Here is a 16,615-nt window from a genome sequence, read left to right on the forward strand (position 1 = left end):
TAACATTACATGTATGGCAATTTACTAGCAGTTTACTGATATATCGTCTTCTCATCATCATCACTGACTATCATCGTCATGATCCCCACGATGGTCCCCCCTAATTCTATCTGTATCCACACGCTCCACCGCGGGTCTGGATATTATCCGCCTAACCTTGTATAATTTGATGTATGATGTTTACATTAGATACAGATTCTGAATGACATTCCCCCCCTCAAGGACCGGGATTCTGACCACTTTCCTATCGGGTTTATCTGCCCCTCAAAAACCTACCGGGCCCGAAAAAAAAAGGCGACCACGGGCAAATAATATTTGATGTGGCCAATCATTCAATAGGGCAGGCACCGATGACGACGAGATTCCTTGATATCGTTCTCGACCCGGATTACAGCCGTCTGTGCGTCTGGGGAGGGGGTTTACTAAGGCCGTTCTCCAATTCTGCTTGGTTGACGCCTCAAATTTCCAGTAATTGGGGGAACAAAGAACTTATCACCCCGCTCGAGAGGGTATCAGGATCCACATCGGATGAGAAAGCCCGAAGGTCGAGCCATTTCGTGTCCATGGAAACATAAAAAGTCAAATTGTCAATCCAAAAAGGGAATCTACGGGAGAATATATCATAACGTATATTTTAGTTTTAGTTTGATAGGTCAGGAAGGTATTTGCCGATAAAGTCTAGGAAATATATATATATATTTTATATATATCACTAACAAATCTCGATTTTCAACACTCCAATACTTATATATATTTTAGGAATGAAGGAAAAAAAAAAAGGGTTCCAACCCACATACTCTATACTCTCACCTCGAGGTATCGCATAAAAGTACATATATTCAATATATCCTATACGGGGTTGGGACTAACCCCGGATCGCCACTGCGATCCACTCGAGGGGGGGGGGGGATTCAAAACGTTGGATATAATATGCCCAATAGTAAACAGGTGCCTAACCTTGTCAATAGCCAGTCCCGAAACAACACAATTGATCTTGTGATATTCATGTCTTAATGCCCAAGAGTTGAATCTGGTACTTAACACCATCACGGCAGTGCCTAACAACAAGCCTATGTATCTATATGTAGGCAGGTATACCCAGGTCACGAAGACTTAAGGTGGCACAACAGGAATTTAGTCGTCTTATCTTTTCCCTCGGCATCGCTTGACATTTCAACCACACAGGACCTCGGGAACCCTTCCATATCATCCCTCATTGGTCACCCATCTCCTGCAATTCCTAAGCCAACAGTCATAGACAAAAGTGGGCTGTGTCAGGCGAAACGCTGATTTGAACGATAGGGCAAATTTCTGCAGATCTTACCTCGATTCACACCAGGTCTGCAGATCTCCGCTATCCTAGACATCATGACTAGATATATACCTCATTGAGTCAGGTTGGTGAAGACTGTGTCCACAAACTCTACTTGTTACTGGGTATGGAACAAGGAACACGTCCTATCTGCCGAGCGGGATGGCATGGACATTACTGGTGTGTGCCAGGGGGAGATGCGACCAAGTCGGCGCCGGCATTCGGGTATACGGATACCCCATGCGCTAGTCGGAATGTAGGAACCGCACATCATCGGGTGGAAATAAAATAGGCTGTTCCTTGTCTTGGATTTGACACAGAACGTTGCCTATCACAGGCCCAGTTAGGATATCTAGCTTACATGGCTGTTTGCTAGCTGGGTTCATTTCACATAGTGGAGCCACAGTGTGATCGAGTTTGGGTCGGGACAGGAAGTTATGCATATTGGCTGTGGCCCGAATCACCCGTGGACATTCTTCAGGTGTTTGATAACCTGGGTAAGTATAGGCGGGTTGACTCTCCCGACTGCTGCCTATCTGGCTTGGACATAGTATTGACCTGTTAAGGGAAATTTGGTGACCAAAAGCCTAATTTCTTCAAGACATATGTTTCCTCGATCGGGCATGAACAACAACCTACTGAGGGTTGTTTCAGTGGTCCATGCATAAGGGACTCTGTCGTGTGAGGCAGGTAGCTGCCGTACGTTGATTTCCTCACGCTTGCGAGGTATTCCTTCCAAGTCTGGCACACGGGTCTAGATTGAAATTTTTGAGAACTGTTCAGTCCTTATTGGTGACACGCGGCAGATTTGATCAATGCCCAGGGAACTCGGGTGATCCTTACATTTTCTCAGGTACTAGGCTGCGGGTGTTGAAATATTAGGCTTCGACGACACTTTCTGTGGCTGGCGAGCTAGGGGCTCACTTTTTGACTGATATGACTGACTGGATGTGACTACATTATCCAGTCAAACTGGCGGAAGTACCTCACATGTGTTAACCAAAATTAACATTATCAACCTTCTTGATTTCTTCATTGGGCAGCCAGTCACCACATGCTGAGAATGGTGGGCATCAACGGCTCTCTTTAAACAAAGAATAAACATTAAAAAGGGGTGGTTCTCTTGTCTGATAAGTGTTAATTTGCCGAACAAGCTCACAGTGGTCGGCATCGATATAGGTCATTTACTTCTTATGACGGTCATTCACAAGTTAAGGAATCCAAATACGACAACGAGGCCTATCTCACTATGGGGTTTCAATCACCATTTATGCCAACTCATCTACCAATAGCATTTCCTCGCCAGTTGACGTAACCTCCAAGCCCCTGGGCAGTATCTGTCATTTGTGATGGATTTTGTTGCACTGATATCCTTCAATGTTATTGATCCATCCACCCTTCAATCTCTTGGTCCCAGGGTAGTCCACTGGCTCCGTGCTCTCGGGTCTTGACATATATTAGCTCCGATGTTTAGCAGACCTAGGTAGTAACTCACGATCCAATCTGGCAGTTATAACCCTTGGTCCCAATTTTGAACGAGCCGGCATTTTTCCGATATTCGTTTGTGATACCGTAACCCTCACCGGGCCAATTGCATTCGCTATAGCAGCCACCCTCGTAGTTGTAGCCGTGGTATACTTGGATATCAACGTAATAGTCGGCGCGCGTCTCCAAGTCTGCAACCTCGGCTGTAATTGATTAAAAATAGCCTTGTGATGGGCGGGATTGAAAGTGAGACGGGGGTTTACCTGCAGGTGCAGCTATTGGCTGGGAGGTAGCGAATGCCATTAAAATAACCACATATGCCAATGATCCCCAAGAAACATGCAAAGTATTGGATGCAAGGGCCTTTAGCTCCACATGACTGCCAAAATAAGGGTAGTTTATTTTCGCTATTGGCCTATATCACTGAGATATGCTTTCGGAGGGCGGACGGCCGCAACTAGGCTTCTCGACCTAACCCAACCCAACCCGTAGGTACCCAATTTGGTAATAAACATATTATATAAAAGGCAGACGTCCCAGGGCCCAGAGCCTTTAAGAATATCAGCATGACATGGAAATGATAGTCAGTTTGAATCGAATGGCCAGCCAATGTTCTAGCTACTGCGTCGAGTTGTATATTTCTTGAGTCTTCTTGAAAAGAGCCTTTTCTGATACAGTAGCTCTGATACTTGCAAAACATAGACATATCCAACATCTCTCAACGTTGCAGCAAAGCGGTAGCTTCTCAGAAAGGAAAGGGCACGGTTGAGCTACGCTATAACGAGCAATTCTGGTGAGGCATAGGTCCCCAAAGTCTTTGAATAGCTGGATTTATTCTTGTATATAGTAGCATCCCCTCTTGGACACAGCAATATTTTGCAGCATACCATTGTATTGCCGAACAATATTCACCCGAATCAAAGGGATCATTTTCCTTCGGCTTCTAAGAAGAGGCGTTCTCATCAGCCTACGTGAAACGTTTCCCCTAGGATAAGGAAACCAGGTCGTCAAACTCTGGGATAAACGAGACGTCTACGCCAGCTGGCCAAAGAGGCACAATGTTTGGTCAGCGACCAAATACGTAAGCTACTATATACACTGGATCTCTGATAGTACGTGCAAAGTTTGAACGTTCCTAGGAGCAAGAAGAAAAAATGCCCTTGATCCTAGGTTCCTGTGGACCAGCACTTATGTGTGACATGTACATATAAAAAGCCTGAAAAGCCCCCGGGAGCAAGATTCATCAGGACAGTTTCATAAGTCAATATTTGTTAGATGGCCTCTCCATGAATAAGTAATACATGGTGTGGTTGGCCGAAAGGAGTATAAGCCGCAACGGCACCATACGATCATACAGGATCATATCTGTTTTATCTAACTCTGAAATTACAGATGCTCGACCTTCCGAATTTCTGAAGGAGTTTTATTGTACCATATAAATCTCATCTCAAAAAGTAATATTACTAGGTTCGTGAAAGTATTAGGTATCTTATAGCTATTGTTCTATGGCGATGTCTGGTAATTGATGAAGATAAACGGGCGCCACGGATTAAGCTCGCTTGCGTGAAAGGGGTAGTAAACCCAACAAATGTGGCCCCATTATCAATTTGCCTTCCAGCTGGAGGCGAAACTACCAGGATCGACCAACAAATTGATGACGCTAGCCTTTCATCGAGGGCACAACGGTCAAGAGTTCTGGTGAACAACTGTATTTGGATGGGGCTAGCACGGTAAATTTTATTGAGGTGAGCTTGACTTAGCTGCTCCCGCATTTTGCTCAGCTCAGTAAGCGAATCAGGCTGCTCAGTGAGCAAATCAGGGCGCTCAGGTGAGGCTCAGTGAGCGAGCTTTGTGATTGTAATACTCAGGGGCGTCCACGGGTGCCTAGGTGTACTCAGTGAGCAAAAGCAGCAAGGCCTGAGCACTAAAGCGGGAAGGGAAGGCCATGAAGTGGCAGAGAAAATCAAGTATATAGGTAGAGAGTGAAGTAAAACAAAACGAACAGGCGATTGTTGATAAGAGAAATCCGTAGGCGGTGGGCAATCAAGGTGTGGCCCAAGCGCAAACCTCGACGACCAAAGACCTCGCGGAGATCATATCCTTTCTTCTTCACATCCTCGCCTTTGAAGCATATCGTATTGTTCTAAGTCCAAGATATGTTACGCAGTGGCCAGTGACAGGCAAAGAGTTGCTGGTTCGGCTCCCTCTCAATCTCGCCCTAAGCGGGGTATCTCCGACCTCCGAGAGTTGCCTTGTATCAATCTCATTGATTTCATTTACAATCCTGAACCTTTCCAAAAATGGCCATGAATTTCGTGACATTTAACCAGGACTATAGCTACCTGGCTGTGGGTGAGTCTATCGCCGGAATTGTTTCTTTCTGTTTTATCGTTGGACATCCATTGACCGCATTGATAGCAACATCTAAGGGGTTTCAGATCTTCACAACTGAACCATTTGCCAAGAGCTATGAAGCTAAAGAGGGGAATATTGCTGTCATTGAGATGCTATTCTCAACCTCTCTTGTAGCTCTTATCCTATCACCCAGACGCTTGCAGATTCAAAACACCAAGGTACCTATCTCAAATCATTTGGATTCACACTTCATGCAGATGTTGAACTAATATTTGGAATAGAGACAATGCACAATATGTGAATTAACATTTCCAACAACAGTTCTCGCAGTGAAACTGAACCGCAAGCGACTTGTTATTGTCCTGGAGGATCAGATCTATCTTTATGATATCCAGACCATGAAGCTTCTATCTACCATCGATACTTCACCAAATCCTAACGGTACAGAGCTCTTGCGCCTGTTTTTCTTTTCTTCTTTTTAAGCAGCTTTATGCCCAGTTCTGACAAATCAACAGCAATATGTGCCCTTGCGCCATCTTCAGAGAATTGTTACATGGCATACCCTCTTCCGCAAAAAGCCCCTGCAGGTGCAAGCACACCAGCGCATGCGCCCCCTGGAACAACCCATGTATCTCCTACGACTGGAGATGTTCTAATATTTGATGCTGTAAAGCTAGAAGCTATCAACGTTATCGAAGCCCATCGCTCTCCTCTGGCACTCATCGCGCTGAATAGCGATGGCACTTTACTTGCTACTGCCTCAGATAAAGGAACCATCATCCGAATTTTCTCAGTTCCAGATGGCCACAAGCTGTACCAATTCCGACGTGGCTCCATGCCGTCAAGAATCTACAGCATGTCCTTCAACACCACATCCACACTCTTATGTGTCTCTTCGTCCACAGAGACCGTCCACATCTTCAAGTTGACCCAACAAGGACCACTGTCAGATGGATCTTCCTCGCATTCTCCTCCAGCTCGGGACCATGGATCTCCGCCAAATACCTATGGATATTCACCCGAGGAGGACGAGACCGGCGGCGATGCTGGCTCGGATTCTTCCTTGCGGAAGCACAACGGCACTTTGATGGGGATGCTTCGTCGGACCTCTCAAAACGTCGGTGGCGCAGTTGCCGCCAGAATGGGCGGATATCTTCCCAAGGGAGTCAGTGAGATGTGGGAGCCAGCGCGTGACTTTGCTTGGATCAAATTGCCGCGGTCGAACTCCGGCACTGGTGGGAACGCAGGCCCCGGCCCGTTGAGGAGTGTGGTTGCCATGAGTAGCAACACTCCCCAAGTCATGGTTGTCACTAGTGATGGCAACTTCTACGTGTTCAATATTGATCTGTCGAAGGGCGGAGAAGGGACTCTGACGAAACAATACTCGTAAGTTTGAAAACCCTTCTCAAGCTAGACCGGCTAAGTTCAATGCTAACTCTTATGCTGCAGAGTTATCGATTCAACTGATAGGCTGGGCTACACTACGGAGTACTGAGAGCCAAGCTCTTGGAAGACAAATTAAAGTATAAAGGGATAATTATGCTCTTAGCAATTCCTTGTTTTCCCATGACCTCTTTTCCATTGTTTCCATGTTTGGTATTGGCGCTGACTGTCGCCTTTTGCCATGAATCATCCCTCTCTTTTTGAGCTTTTAGCGTCTCAATACTATCCCCGGTGTTTCAGTTATCATTTCTCATTTTATGGCTGGCTATTTATCGTTACATCCGCTGCTTCCAAGTCCAACGTCTTGAATAGCTGCTTTAGCTTCTCATAAATCTCATATTGGAAGTGTTATATGCAGAAAGATACTAAAATATCCTAAAGGGGAGGGGGCATATGTTAGATGAACTACGAGACTCAAATCGACGAAACCCGATATGTAAAAGCGCGTATGTACATAGAAAAAGAAGCATTGGAACTGTGAGCTCAATAGTCTAAAAATTCCGGCGGAATTTCTGAGGAATATTGCCAACGACAACTTGGATCTGCTCCAGCTTTTCGAGGGCAATTGCAGCATCCTCCTCCTCATCATGCTTTCGGAAATGCTCAATATCCTCGGGGTGAGTCAAGTCCTCCTCCGTCGCATCATCGCCGTGGTACTTCTCAAAGTGATGGATCTCGTATTCATACTCAAGGTCACCATGGTGTCCGGGGCCGTAACCGAGATCGGGCAGCCGTTTACCTGCAGCGAGTCCGGCCAGCCAGTCCTCCCGGTCAATAAACCCGGTGTTTCCAGAGTCAAATAGCTCAAAGACTGTGCGCACGGCATCTTGCTTCTTGTCTTCACTGACAGCAGCATTGGATTCGTCGTTGAGGCCGTATGTCTTGCGGACTTCGTCGTGTGTCCATGTCCCTGAGGAATCGTAATCGTGCAGGATGAAGAATGAGGTTGGGTCAAAAGATCCAATATGGTGCTCCTCTAGATGTTACAACTTTAGTAACGTCAACTTTTCCATTGAGGCATTACCGCCGTGTCTTACCTATCATGTGTCTAGTGGCCCAATCATCTGAGGGAGCTTCGTCATTTGAATGCGAGCCATGGGCGTTGGCAAGCCCGCTTAGCGCAAGCAGCCCGGCGGCGAAACCGAACAGTTTAGTAACCATTGTATATCGTGACAAAAGAGATTCGTTCAAGAAAACAAAAACAGCAGATAGATTTACAGCTCTTGGACGTTCAATGGTGCTCAGGAGATATGGGGTCTTAGCTCGTTTGTAATGTTTGCACCGATCACCCGAGCATTTGCGGAATTGCAACCTTTTTTCCAAGGTTGCTTTGCTCCATTGCATGTTACCCCATCTATTTCCATACCCCTACTCGCGACGGGGCTCCGGGAGGAGTCCAATTAATCATTAGTTTTCAATATTATCTTTTGGAACACATTGCGCGATAGCAATGCACTGAGAATGCAGGGTTTGTGGTCCCGTGCTGTTTCGAAACAGTCATCCTGCCGGTGTGTCGGGTGTTTAAGCACTACTGCCAATGGGGTAACTTCGCGGGCAGCAACTTCTAGTAAGAGACGACTTCGAATTGGGAACTCCGTTACCGCACTTTACGGTAGCATTTTTGCCGCTGCTGCTATTGCCGATGCGAGCGTGAAGGATCGCCGCCGACATGACTGGGACGAAAAGATTGCCGCGGTCAAGGCCGAAGTGAGCGAGTTGGTGGACGAAGAGGAGCGCATTTTGGCGTCATTACAATCACGAAGAGAAACCCGAGGACTCAATCGCCTAATACAAGCGAGGGGATTCGGCACTGTTGCTCGCTTCCCTCCCGGAATCACATCCCCAGCCAGCTTCAACAGAATAAGGGCCTTCCACACAGAAAGAACACGGTTGAACGCGGTCGGGGTGCGGGCGGTAGAAAATGAACCAGCCGAGGAGAATGAACACACAATTGATGAGCAGGATGAGAGCGAGATCTTCCTTCCACAAGAGACATTACCTAGCTGGGTTTTGGAGGATGATCTTCGCCTGAAGGCTATTCAGAAACTCGCTTTAAGGCAATTCGCTATTCGGATTTTGTTACGACCGGCTATCGCACATCGTTACTCGGGCGTCTCAATGAACTACGCGGCGGATTTCGAGACCCCCCAGGTAAACGTCGCGCAGCTCCTGGAGGAACTGAATAATATTCGCCATCGAATGAATACCTTGAAAACAAACAGACATGCCACATACAGTGATATCACGCAAGACTATGCCGCGAGTCAATTGGGCGAGATGCAAAGAGAGCGTGAGACCCTTGATGCCGAACTCACCAACGACATCCACATCTACACGAGCCAGCAGATGTCTCTCCAGGAACTGCTTCTGCGGATATCCAACAACATCTTGAGCTCGAGGGACCCGGATCGACCAACAGCTTTCCGGCTTATGATCATGGCATTTGGCCAAACCCGCCAAAATGACCTGGTCGAGCTGCTTCTGCGGACATTATTGCCCAACCGGTTCTTCCTCAACCCTTCGCTTGTGATCACAATCATCACCTTCTTCAGAAAATCGAAAAATCTCAAGGATTTCGATTTGTTCCTGAAAATGCTTGGCGGAGAAGGCTACTCCGTCAACTTAGGGAGCAGGGGGGTTTATAAGCATCGAACGGTCAATGGTATGGATCTCATAGTTCCATCTTTAAACAGCAGCAATCCAGTCATCTATGCCGCCTTGATAGGCGCCGCATTACGCTTCGACCAGCCCGATCGAGCTGATGCTTGGCTCCAAGCTGCACGGGGCGGGGGCTTCTTTGATAGTTGGGAAACCCTGTTCACCTATCTACGGTTCTACAGCCTCCGACGGGACTGGGATAAGGGTGTGAATGTTTTGAAACGAGCCGTCACCTACCTCTTGTCATCAACGGACCACCGTCTCGATTCAGTCGAGAGATTGCTTGGGCGAATGGTCGGCCTGTGCGACTCCTGTGACCGACTAGATGCATCGGATGCGTTGGTGAGAGCCGCCGTGCACAGTGGCTTTGATCCAAGACTTTTATTCCGCCAGTCGGACTCGGGACCTTTCGTTCATGCTGATCCCAAGCGGTGGTCCAAGGCTGCTAAGCAAACACCGAAAGAGAACATTGACCGCCCCTTGTGGCAGAAGTGCTATGATTTTGGAAACACTTTCGGGGAATATCTGAGCCAAATCGAGGTGCCGGCAGAGGATACTTTCGCCCGACGCAATGCCAAACTTGCCGATCAGCATGCAGATAATGCCCTTTTCACGGCCCTTGGACGTGGCCGAACGCCTGCCTCTGGCGAGGGAAAGCCACCCGCTGGCAACACGGTAAATGAGGACATTTCCACACTTAAGGGCGAGGTTGCCCAACTCCGCGAACTTATCTATGAGCTTCGCAAACACCATATTTCAGAACCCCCCTCCACCAAAGACTCCTCCCGCACTTCCACCAGTGAACAAGCCCTCTCTCCATCCTCCGAAACCCTCACACCTCTTAAGAACTCGCAACCCGAAATTTCTCCACCAACTCGCAATTTCACTAGAACTTCCACTAGGATCAGCCTCGCCAGATCTCAAACGTCATCTTCATCTCCACGGAAACTAAGCAAGCGAAATCGGCGGCGAGAAACCAGTGCAGACCAACAATCAGTGGAAAGTACGACTCCTGTTGTTGAGCCCGCGTTATTCGCCAGCTGAGCTGCCGATTCTCTTTGTGTTCCAAAGCATGGACATTGACTGTCCGTCTCCGGACTGAAGACGGAGGAGAATTTTTTTGTATATTAAATGACTACATTTGTTTCCAATAGAGCATACACAAGACCTTGGGCAAGAAACTCTGAATGTATTAACCAGTCTAAAGGCATTGGCTGTGAATACAATTGATTTTGGAAAATATTTCAAGGTTTTGTTCTTGTAGTCTGGGCCTGAGCCTGTCGTGTATATTGAATTTCGCTCATCAGGGTTTTAATAAGGTCTCAAATTTATGATAGAGTGGTTGAAGGCAACGGCAAGAAAGTTTTATCCGGGGAGTAAGTATGGTATGGCAAAGTAGACAACGAAAGCAAAGTTCTATTCAAAATATGGACATCGTGATGAGAAGGAAGCAATGCGACAAACAAGCGTATCATGCGTGAATTTTAGGCTGAGCAGAAACAAGTGGTCTATCGATGCTTCTCGGCGCGCATCTTCTCCTTGCGAGCGAGACGATCAGCGGCCCGAGTAAGGGCAGAGCGGATGTCACCCTTGGGGAAGCTGTTGATATCATAGTATGTGGGGGCGATATCCTGGAAAATAGTTAATAAACTGTATAGTGAGTATAAGAGAGGAATGGGGGACATACTAAGAGCCATTCTGGCTTGACCGCAGTGACAGTACGGATGTAGTTCTTGGTTGTCAGAACAAATTCGTTGTACAAGACCCACTCGGCCTCGTGAGCCAAGACGGTGGAGGGGTGCAGGAGAACGTTCTGGTTGTCCTTGATGGTAAGGTATTGACTCTTGCCACCTGTGTCCTTCTTCGCGACTTGCATGAAGAAACCGGCGCAAAGGGCACGGCGGATGTTCTCGTAGTACTTCTTATCCTCGAAGGGAGTAGACATCATCTCGAGATCCTGGCGTTCCATGATGCGGAGCAGCTGGGAACGGACGTTATCAGCGGACTGGAGAGCACGCTGGGAAAGGAAGTGGTCGTGGCACCACTGCTTGGGGTTTTCCTGGGCCTCATTGCTTCGGTAGGCGTGGTAGACGTTCAGCATTGTCAAGTGGTCTCCGTCGGGGTGGGCAAACAGGTTCTTCATCTCGTCGGCACGCTTGCGCTGGGCAGGAGGACGAACGAAGACCTGGGGCACAGACAGAAGGGCGGTGATGGAAAGAATTTCATTAGAGCAGTAGAATTCGGGAGAGCTGATCAACATAACAGCAAGGGCAGGATCGAGAGGGAAGTCGGAGGCTAGACGACCAAGCTGAGTAAGGTTTCCATCATCGTCCAGACAGGCCAAATAGTTCAGTTCTTCCAATGCTCTCATCAGAGTCTCTGGCGCAGGCGGGTCCATCAAATCGAAGTGGACCAGATCATCAACACCAAGCTTCTTTAGTTCAAGAACTGTTGAGGACAAGTTTGATCGCAGGATCTCAGGGTAAGTCGACTCGATCAATTCCTTCTTGAATGCGCCCTCAGTGTAAAGGCGGAAACACTTTCCGGGACGTGTACGACCGGCACGACCAGCTCGCTGCTGCGCGGAGGCCTTGGAGATGGGGGAAACGAGGAGTGACTCGACACGAATGCGGGGGTTGTAAATCTTTTGCTTGGAGAATCCGGGATCCACAACGTACACGATACCATCGATGGTAAGAGATGTTTCGGCGATGTTGGTTGACACGATGACCTTGCGTCCGGGGCGACCGCCTGGGCGGCGTGGGGGTGGTGCAGGGTCGAAGATGCGCTGTTGCATGTGAGGTGGAAGACTACCGTACAAAGGATAGACCTTGATAGGACCAGCATCTGCCTCACGAACCATCTCATCTCCCTCGAGCGCGATTTTCCGTGAAGCATCCTCAATCTCCTCCTCACCAGTCAAGAACAGAAGAATATCTCCCTCAGCTTCGGTGGCGTGGATTTGAAGCACAGTCCGGACTGCGGCCTCAACGTAATCTTGCTCGGGTTCGGGGGTGTAGAAGATCTCGACAGGGTGGGTACGACCGGGGACTGCGAGAAGGGGTGCATCCATGAAGTAGCGCTGGAACTTTTGCGCATCCAGAGTAGCCGACATGATAATAATCTTCAAGTCAGGCCGACGCACCACAACTTCCTTCAAGAGACCCATCAGGATATCTGTTGCCATAGTTCTCTCGTGAGCCTCGTCAAGCATGATTGTGCTGTAACGCGACAGGTTGGGATCGTTCATAGCCTCGCGAAGAAGCATACCATCAGTCATGTACTTCATGATGGTCTTCGGGCCGGTCATATCTTCGAAACGGATACTGTAACCAACTTCCTCTCCAAGCTTGACATCCATCTCAGCCGCCACACGTTGGGCAACGGACATGGCAGCCACTCGTCGAGGCTGTGTACAAGCGACCATTTTGCCCTGAGTTTGGGGGAGATCATCGTAGAGGACGAATTGCGGGATCTGCGTAGTCTTTCCGGAACCAGTCTCACCAACGAACACAAGAATCTGGGACTGTTGGTAGAGTTGCAGGAACTCATCACTAAGTAAAGTGGTCAGTAAGTAATCTTTCTCCTAGGATAACTGTCGGGTAGCACTCACCGTTGCGTGTGGACGGGCAGATCGCGACGGGTCTTCAGGATTGAGAAGTATTTGCTGGAAAAAGGCCGGCCACTGAAAGGGTTGATATCGCCATCTTCCGCCTTTTTCGCCAGCGCTGCAGTTGTCTGGTGTCGCTTGAACTTGGCCAGGGCCGAGTTGTCGGAGACATTGTTGTTCTCGTACATGTGCGCAAGGTAAGGGTTGTTCTTTGGGTCCCCAGCGTCCATCTTCTGGCGCTTCGCTCGCGCGCCACCCTCGGAATCAGATCGGTTATCAGCCATCGTGGAGGTAAAGGAGGGGAGAGTGTTGAAGGGTAAACTCGGCGGAAAGAAGAAGTGAGATACCGCAGAAAAAAAATATGAGATAGGCAGGTCGGCCGAGCGCCACAGCTGCCTATCAGACTCACCGCCAGTCTATTCTGCCGCTCTCCACAAAGGGATCGATAATCTTCAAGCTTGTTGATGCCCTGTGTGTTTTTGTCTGGACTTCTCTGTGCCAGTTCGTCTGATGCGCGTGGCTCCTTCGGATAGGATTGCCTGATACCAAGTTTATTAGCTCCTCCATTGCTCATAACGAGCTTTTATCTACATCCCTAGTTCCAGACCACCCCCACCATTGCGCCAGACTTCTCTGTCAACATGGATAGCTATAATCCTTCAGAGGATCCAGGGCCAGCCTTCTGCATTGGGCACCATGAGCACAACCGACTGGTCACTGTGACCCCTCGGGTCATCCAAAACGTACATGAGAGTAATGTTCGTTCTTTCTCTCGACTGGAACATTACCTTCATAAATGCTAACCTTGATTTGATAGTATGACATGATGACTGTCCCCATCACAACTTCTCATTTCCACTCACGGGTTCTTGGCCTATTGTCGTCTTATTTGGCCAATCTAGAGTCCCCAACTTATGATGTTGTTGGAACCATGGCCACTACCCAGAACACCAGGCCTCTGGTGGTTCCGCCGCTCTCGAAGGCAGATTCGTATCTCACTCCGAATGATGCAACCAGCCAATTGGTTGGTGTGACCAGTAGCTGGATTGATCTATGCTCACCCGACCCGTTAATTGCAGACCTGTCCCGGCAAGTTTTGATGTTGGAAGTTGCCTATGCTGCGTTTTGCGGAATCGGATATCTTTTGATTCCTGGCCCCAAGTTGCACCACGGCCCCTTGCACTCCGAGGGTGTTATCTACTATGCCCGAGCAATTCAAGATGCCTTAGACCTCGGTCCCTACATCCAATTCAACATTTGGCAGCAGATGGTTGACAACCCGGAGGTTGAAGTTGATACCATGGGCGACTTGGCCCCGCTTGCTCGGGCAGAATACCTGACGCCAGATGAGGGAGAGCCACTCAAGATTGATCCGTTTGGAAGTTGGGATGCTTGGGATTCAATTAGAAAGACTTGCAAATACCACACAAGACTGTTCGTTGGTATGAGCTAGTCCCTCTTTTCAATGGCCCATCGCCATTGCTACGATGTTTTGAACTAAAGCTAATCCGAACCACAGCTCTTACTCTGCCGAAGCAACTGCCGTCTCTGTTTGTGCAATCTCGGTGGCATTCAGAACCAGTGCGTGTGCTGACGATTGATGGATCGACGTTCCTCAAGAACCAGAAAGGATACCCAGTCTTGTCCAAGTCCCACCAGGGTTTGATTGCGAAGATGATGCGTCTTCGAACTGCGCCGTGGATTATCCTTTGTGGTGTTGGTCCTATTCCTGGACTTGAAAATATCGAAGACCCTGATACCAACCAGGCTTCGCTATCTGGGTCTGACTATCCAAGTCTGTCGCAGGCTGGCAAGAAGCACTATGACCCCACTCCACACCTCTCATATATCCGCAACCTGCAGCAGCGCCAGCCCCCGCGGACAGCAATTGAGAGGTTCGGTGTGGGATACCAGGACTATTTGCAGGCACCTCTACAGCCCCTGACAGTCAATCTGGAGAGTATCACATATGAAGTATTTGAAAAGGACCCCATCAAATACGAGTGGTATGAGAAGGCAATCTGCAAGGCATTGAGAGACTGGGCCGATCAGAAGAAGGCCACGTCCCACCCGGACGGGAAAGTCATTCTCGCAGTTGTGGGAGCTGGCCGTGGCCCGCTAGTCACTCGCGCACTGAAGGCTAGCGCAGACGCTGGGGTGGAGATTGATCTCTGGGCCGTGGAGAAGAACCAGAACGCGTTTGTGTTGTTACAGCGACACAACGACACAATCTGGGATGGTAAGGTCACTTTGGTCCAGTCAGACATGCGAAGCTGGAAAGGACCTCTGGTCCGACAGCAGCCGACTACAGCTGGTACGGGCCATGTGGGCGAATCTCTGGGCATCGAGGGCTCGTTACTCGACTCGCAGAAGGGTCAGAACGGGCCATCTGAAATATCCGAACCCCAAGTTTCGGATATGCGCCACACCCATGTTGATATCATTGTCTCGGAGCTATTAGGCTCCTTCGCGGACAACGAGCTTTCCCCAGAATGTCTGGATGGCGTGAACGACGTGATCAATCCCGTCCACGGAATTTCCATTCCAGCCTCATATTCGGCACATTTCACTCCGGTTTCCGCTCCCAAATTGCACGCCGATGTTGTGCACCAAACGGTGTCCAACCCGGCCGCCCCAGAGACCCCTTACGTCGTGATGCTTCATGCTATTGACTTCCTCTCCACCACGGATACACCTGCCGGTGGTGAAAGCTCCACTCCCAACAATGGAAACCGGGCATCCACCCCGTCGGCGTCATTCTCTACTACTGAATTCCCTACTCCCTTTGTGCAGACCGCCTGGTCTTTCTCTCACCCGAACCGACACATTCCTCCCCAGTCCCCCATGCAGTCGACTATCTCGAACGCTCACAATGTGCGCCGAACACGTCTGGCCTTCCCTTCCCAGAACAGAGGTGTGTGCCACGGGTTGGCCGGCTACTTTGAAACGGTGCTTTACGGTGACGTGGAGTTGTCTACCAACCCGGTAACCATGGATGCCAAGAGCGCAAGCATGATTAGCTGGTTCCCCATCTACTTCCCCTTGAAGGTTAGTTTTCGGAAATATCCACCTACATTATCGTGTCTTCCCTTCCATCATACTGACACTTGTCTCCAGACCCCTCTTAGTGTTCCCGAAAATGGCGAGATCGTTGCCACGATGTACCGTCAAACCGACGACCGCAAGGTCTGGTATGAATGGATGGTTGAAGTTTATGCCCTTGAACCTACTGCAGCATCCACCAAACCCACTCCTATCAGCTATGCGCAGGCCGGGTCTCCCAGCGTGGAAAGCCTGAGAACGAAGGAAAATTCTGCCAAGAAGACCCACCGAATCGGCTATCGCCGCGTGCGAGTGGGGATGAGCGATCTGCACTCTAGCATCAAGGATGGCTGTTTAATGTGAAATTCATCGGCCAGAGTTGAATAAAATTTGTTCGAGTCGTGATCTCTGAATTGTTAATTATGACAACAAAAGACTAGGTGTATTACGATTGTTAGGTAGACTGAGAAGAAAGATTGAAAATAGGGCAGTTGAATTCTGCCGTCCAGGACCGCCAAATATAGTCACGCGAGCAGGGGAAACAGGGGAACAGGGGAACGCCAAGAGATTTCTTACCCCATGTGTTCCAATAGCAGGAGCCCTATGTACTCCGTGCACAGAGCACCCAGTCCCCAGTTCTTGCGAAGTACGTAACCCTACTCCGGTATACCCGCAAGGGAGTCTCTTGGCAAGGAATGGGCACACAATAT

The 16,615-nt window shown here is 48.9% G+C and overlaps 6 protein-coding genes across 6 annotated transcripts; 3 read left to right on the forward strand and 3 right to left on the reverse strand.

The window, feature by feature from the left end:
* Window positions 1–2,652: 2,652 nt before the first annotated feature.
* On the reverse strand, window positions 2,653–3,100 carry N7537_004051 (uncharacterized protein; the record flags this gene model as incomplete). The annotated part of the gene is made up of 3 exons (XM_056895109.1): window positions 2,653–2,758; window positions 2,808–3,000; window positions 3,061–3,100. 3 exons carry the CDS (start codon window positions 3,098–3,100, stop codon window positions 2,653–2,655), a joined length of 339 nt encoding a protein of 112 aa, XP_056754857.1.
* A 1,997-nt stretch (window positions 3,101–5,097) lies between these two features.
* N7537_004052 (phosphoinositide binding protein ATG18) lies at window positions 5,098–6,647 on the forward strand (the record flags this gene model as incomplete). Its single annotated transcript, XM_056895110.1, has 5 exons — window positions 5,098–5,149; window positions 5,216–5,370; window positions 5,434–5,593; window positions 5,668–6,538; window positions 6,602–6,647. The coding sequence occupies 5 exons, from the start codon at window positions 5,098–5,100 to the stop codon at window positions 6,645–6,647; spliced, it is 1,284 nt and encodes a 427-aa protein (XP_056754858.1).
* Window positions 6,648–7,086: 439 nt separating this feature from the next.
* Window positions 7,087–7,756, reverse strand: N7537_004053 (nucleobindin SSP120; the record flags this gene model as incomplete). Its single annotated transcript, XM_056895111.1, has 2 exons — window positions 7,087–7,571; window positions 7,633–7,756. 2 exons carry the CDS (start codon window positions 7,754–7,756, stop codon window positions 7,087–7,089), a joined length of 609 nt encoding a protein of 202 aa, XP_056754859.1.
* Window positions 7,757–8,056: 300 nt separating this feature from the next.
* On the forward strand, window positions 8,057–10,297 carry N7537_004054 (uncharacterized protein; the record flags this gene model as incomplete). The annotated part of the gene is made up of 1 exon (XM_056895112.1): window positions 8,057–10,297. The coding sequence occupies one exon, from the start codon at window positions 8,057–8,059 to the stop codon at window positions 10,295–10,297; it is 2,241 nt and encodes a 746-aa protein (XP_056754860.1).
* Window positions 10,298–10,761: 464 nt separating this feature from the next.
* N7537_004055 (DEAH-box ATP-dependent RNA helicase PRP43) lies at window positions 10,762–13,147 on the reverse strand (the record flags this gene model as incomplete). Its single annotated transcript, XM_056895113.1, has 3 exons — window positions 10,762–10,884; window positions 10,941–12,807; window positions 12,867–13,147. 3 exons carry the CDS (start codon window positions 13,145–13,147, stop codon window positions 10,762–10,764), a joined length of 2,271 nt encoding a protein of 756 aa, XP_056754861.1.
* Window positions 13,148–13,493: 346 nt separating this feature from the next.
* N7537_004056 (protein arginine N-methyltransferase) lies at window positions 13,494–16,268 on the forward strand (the record flags this gene model as incomplete). Its single annotated transcript, XM_056895114.1, has 4 exons — window positions 13,494–13,621; window positions 13,681–14,305; window positions 14,383–15,911; window positions 15,981–16,268. Exons 1-4 carry the CDS (start codon window positions 13,505–13,507, stop codon window positions 16,266–16,268), a joined length of 2,559 nt encoding a protein of 852 aa, XP_056754862.1. The 5' UTR covers window positions 13,494–13,504.
* Between the last annotated feature and the right edge of the window lie 347 nt (window positions 16,269–16,615).

Source organism: Penicillium hordei (genome assembly GCF_028827395.1).
Source record: "Penicillium hordei strain IBT 12815 chromosome Unknown utg000002l_segment0_segment0, whole genome shotgun sequence".
Taxonomy (NCBI): domain Eukaryota; kingdom Fungi; phylum Ascomycota; class Eurotiomycetes; order Eurotiales; family Aspergillaceae; genus Penicillium; species Penicillium hordei.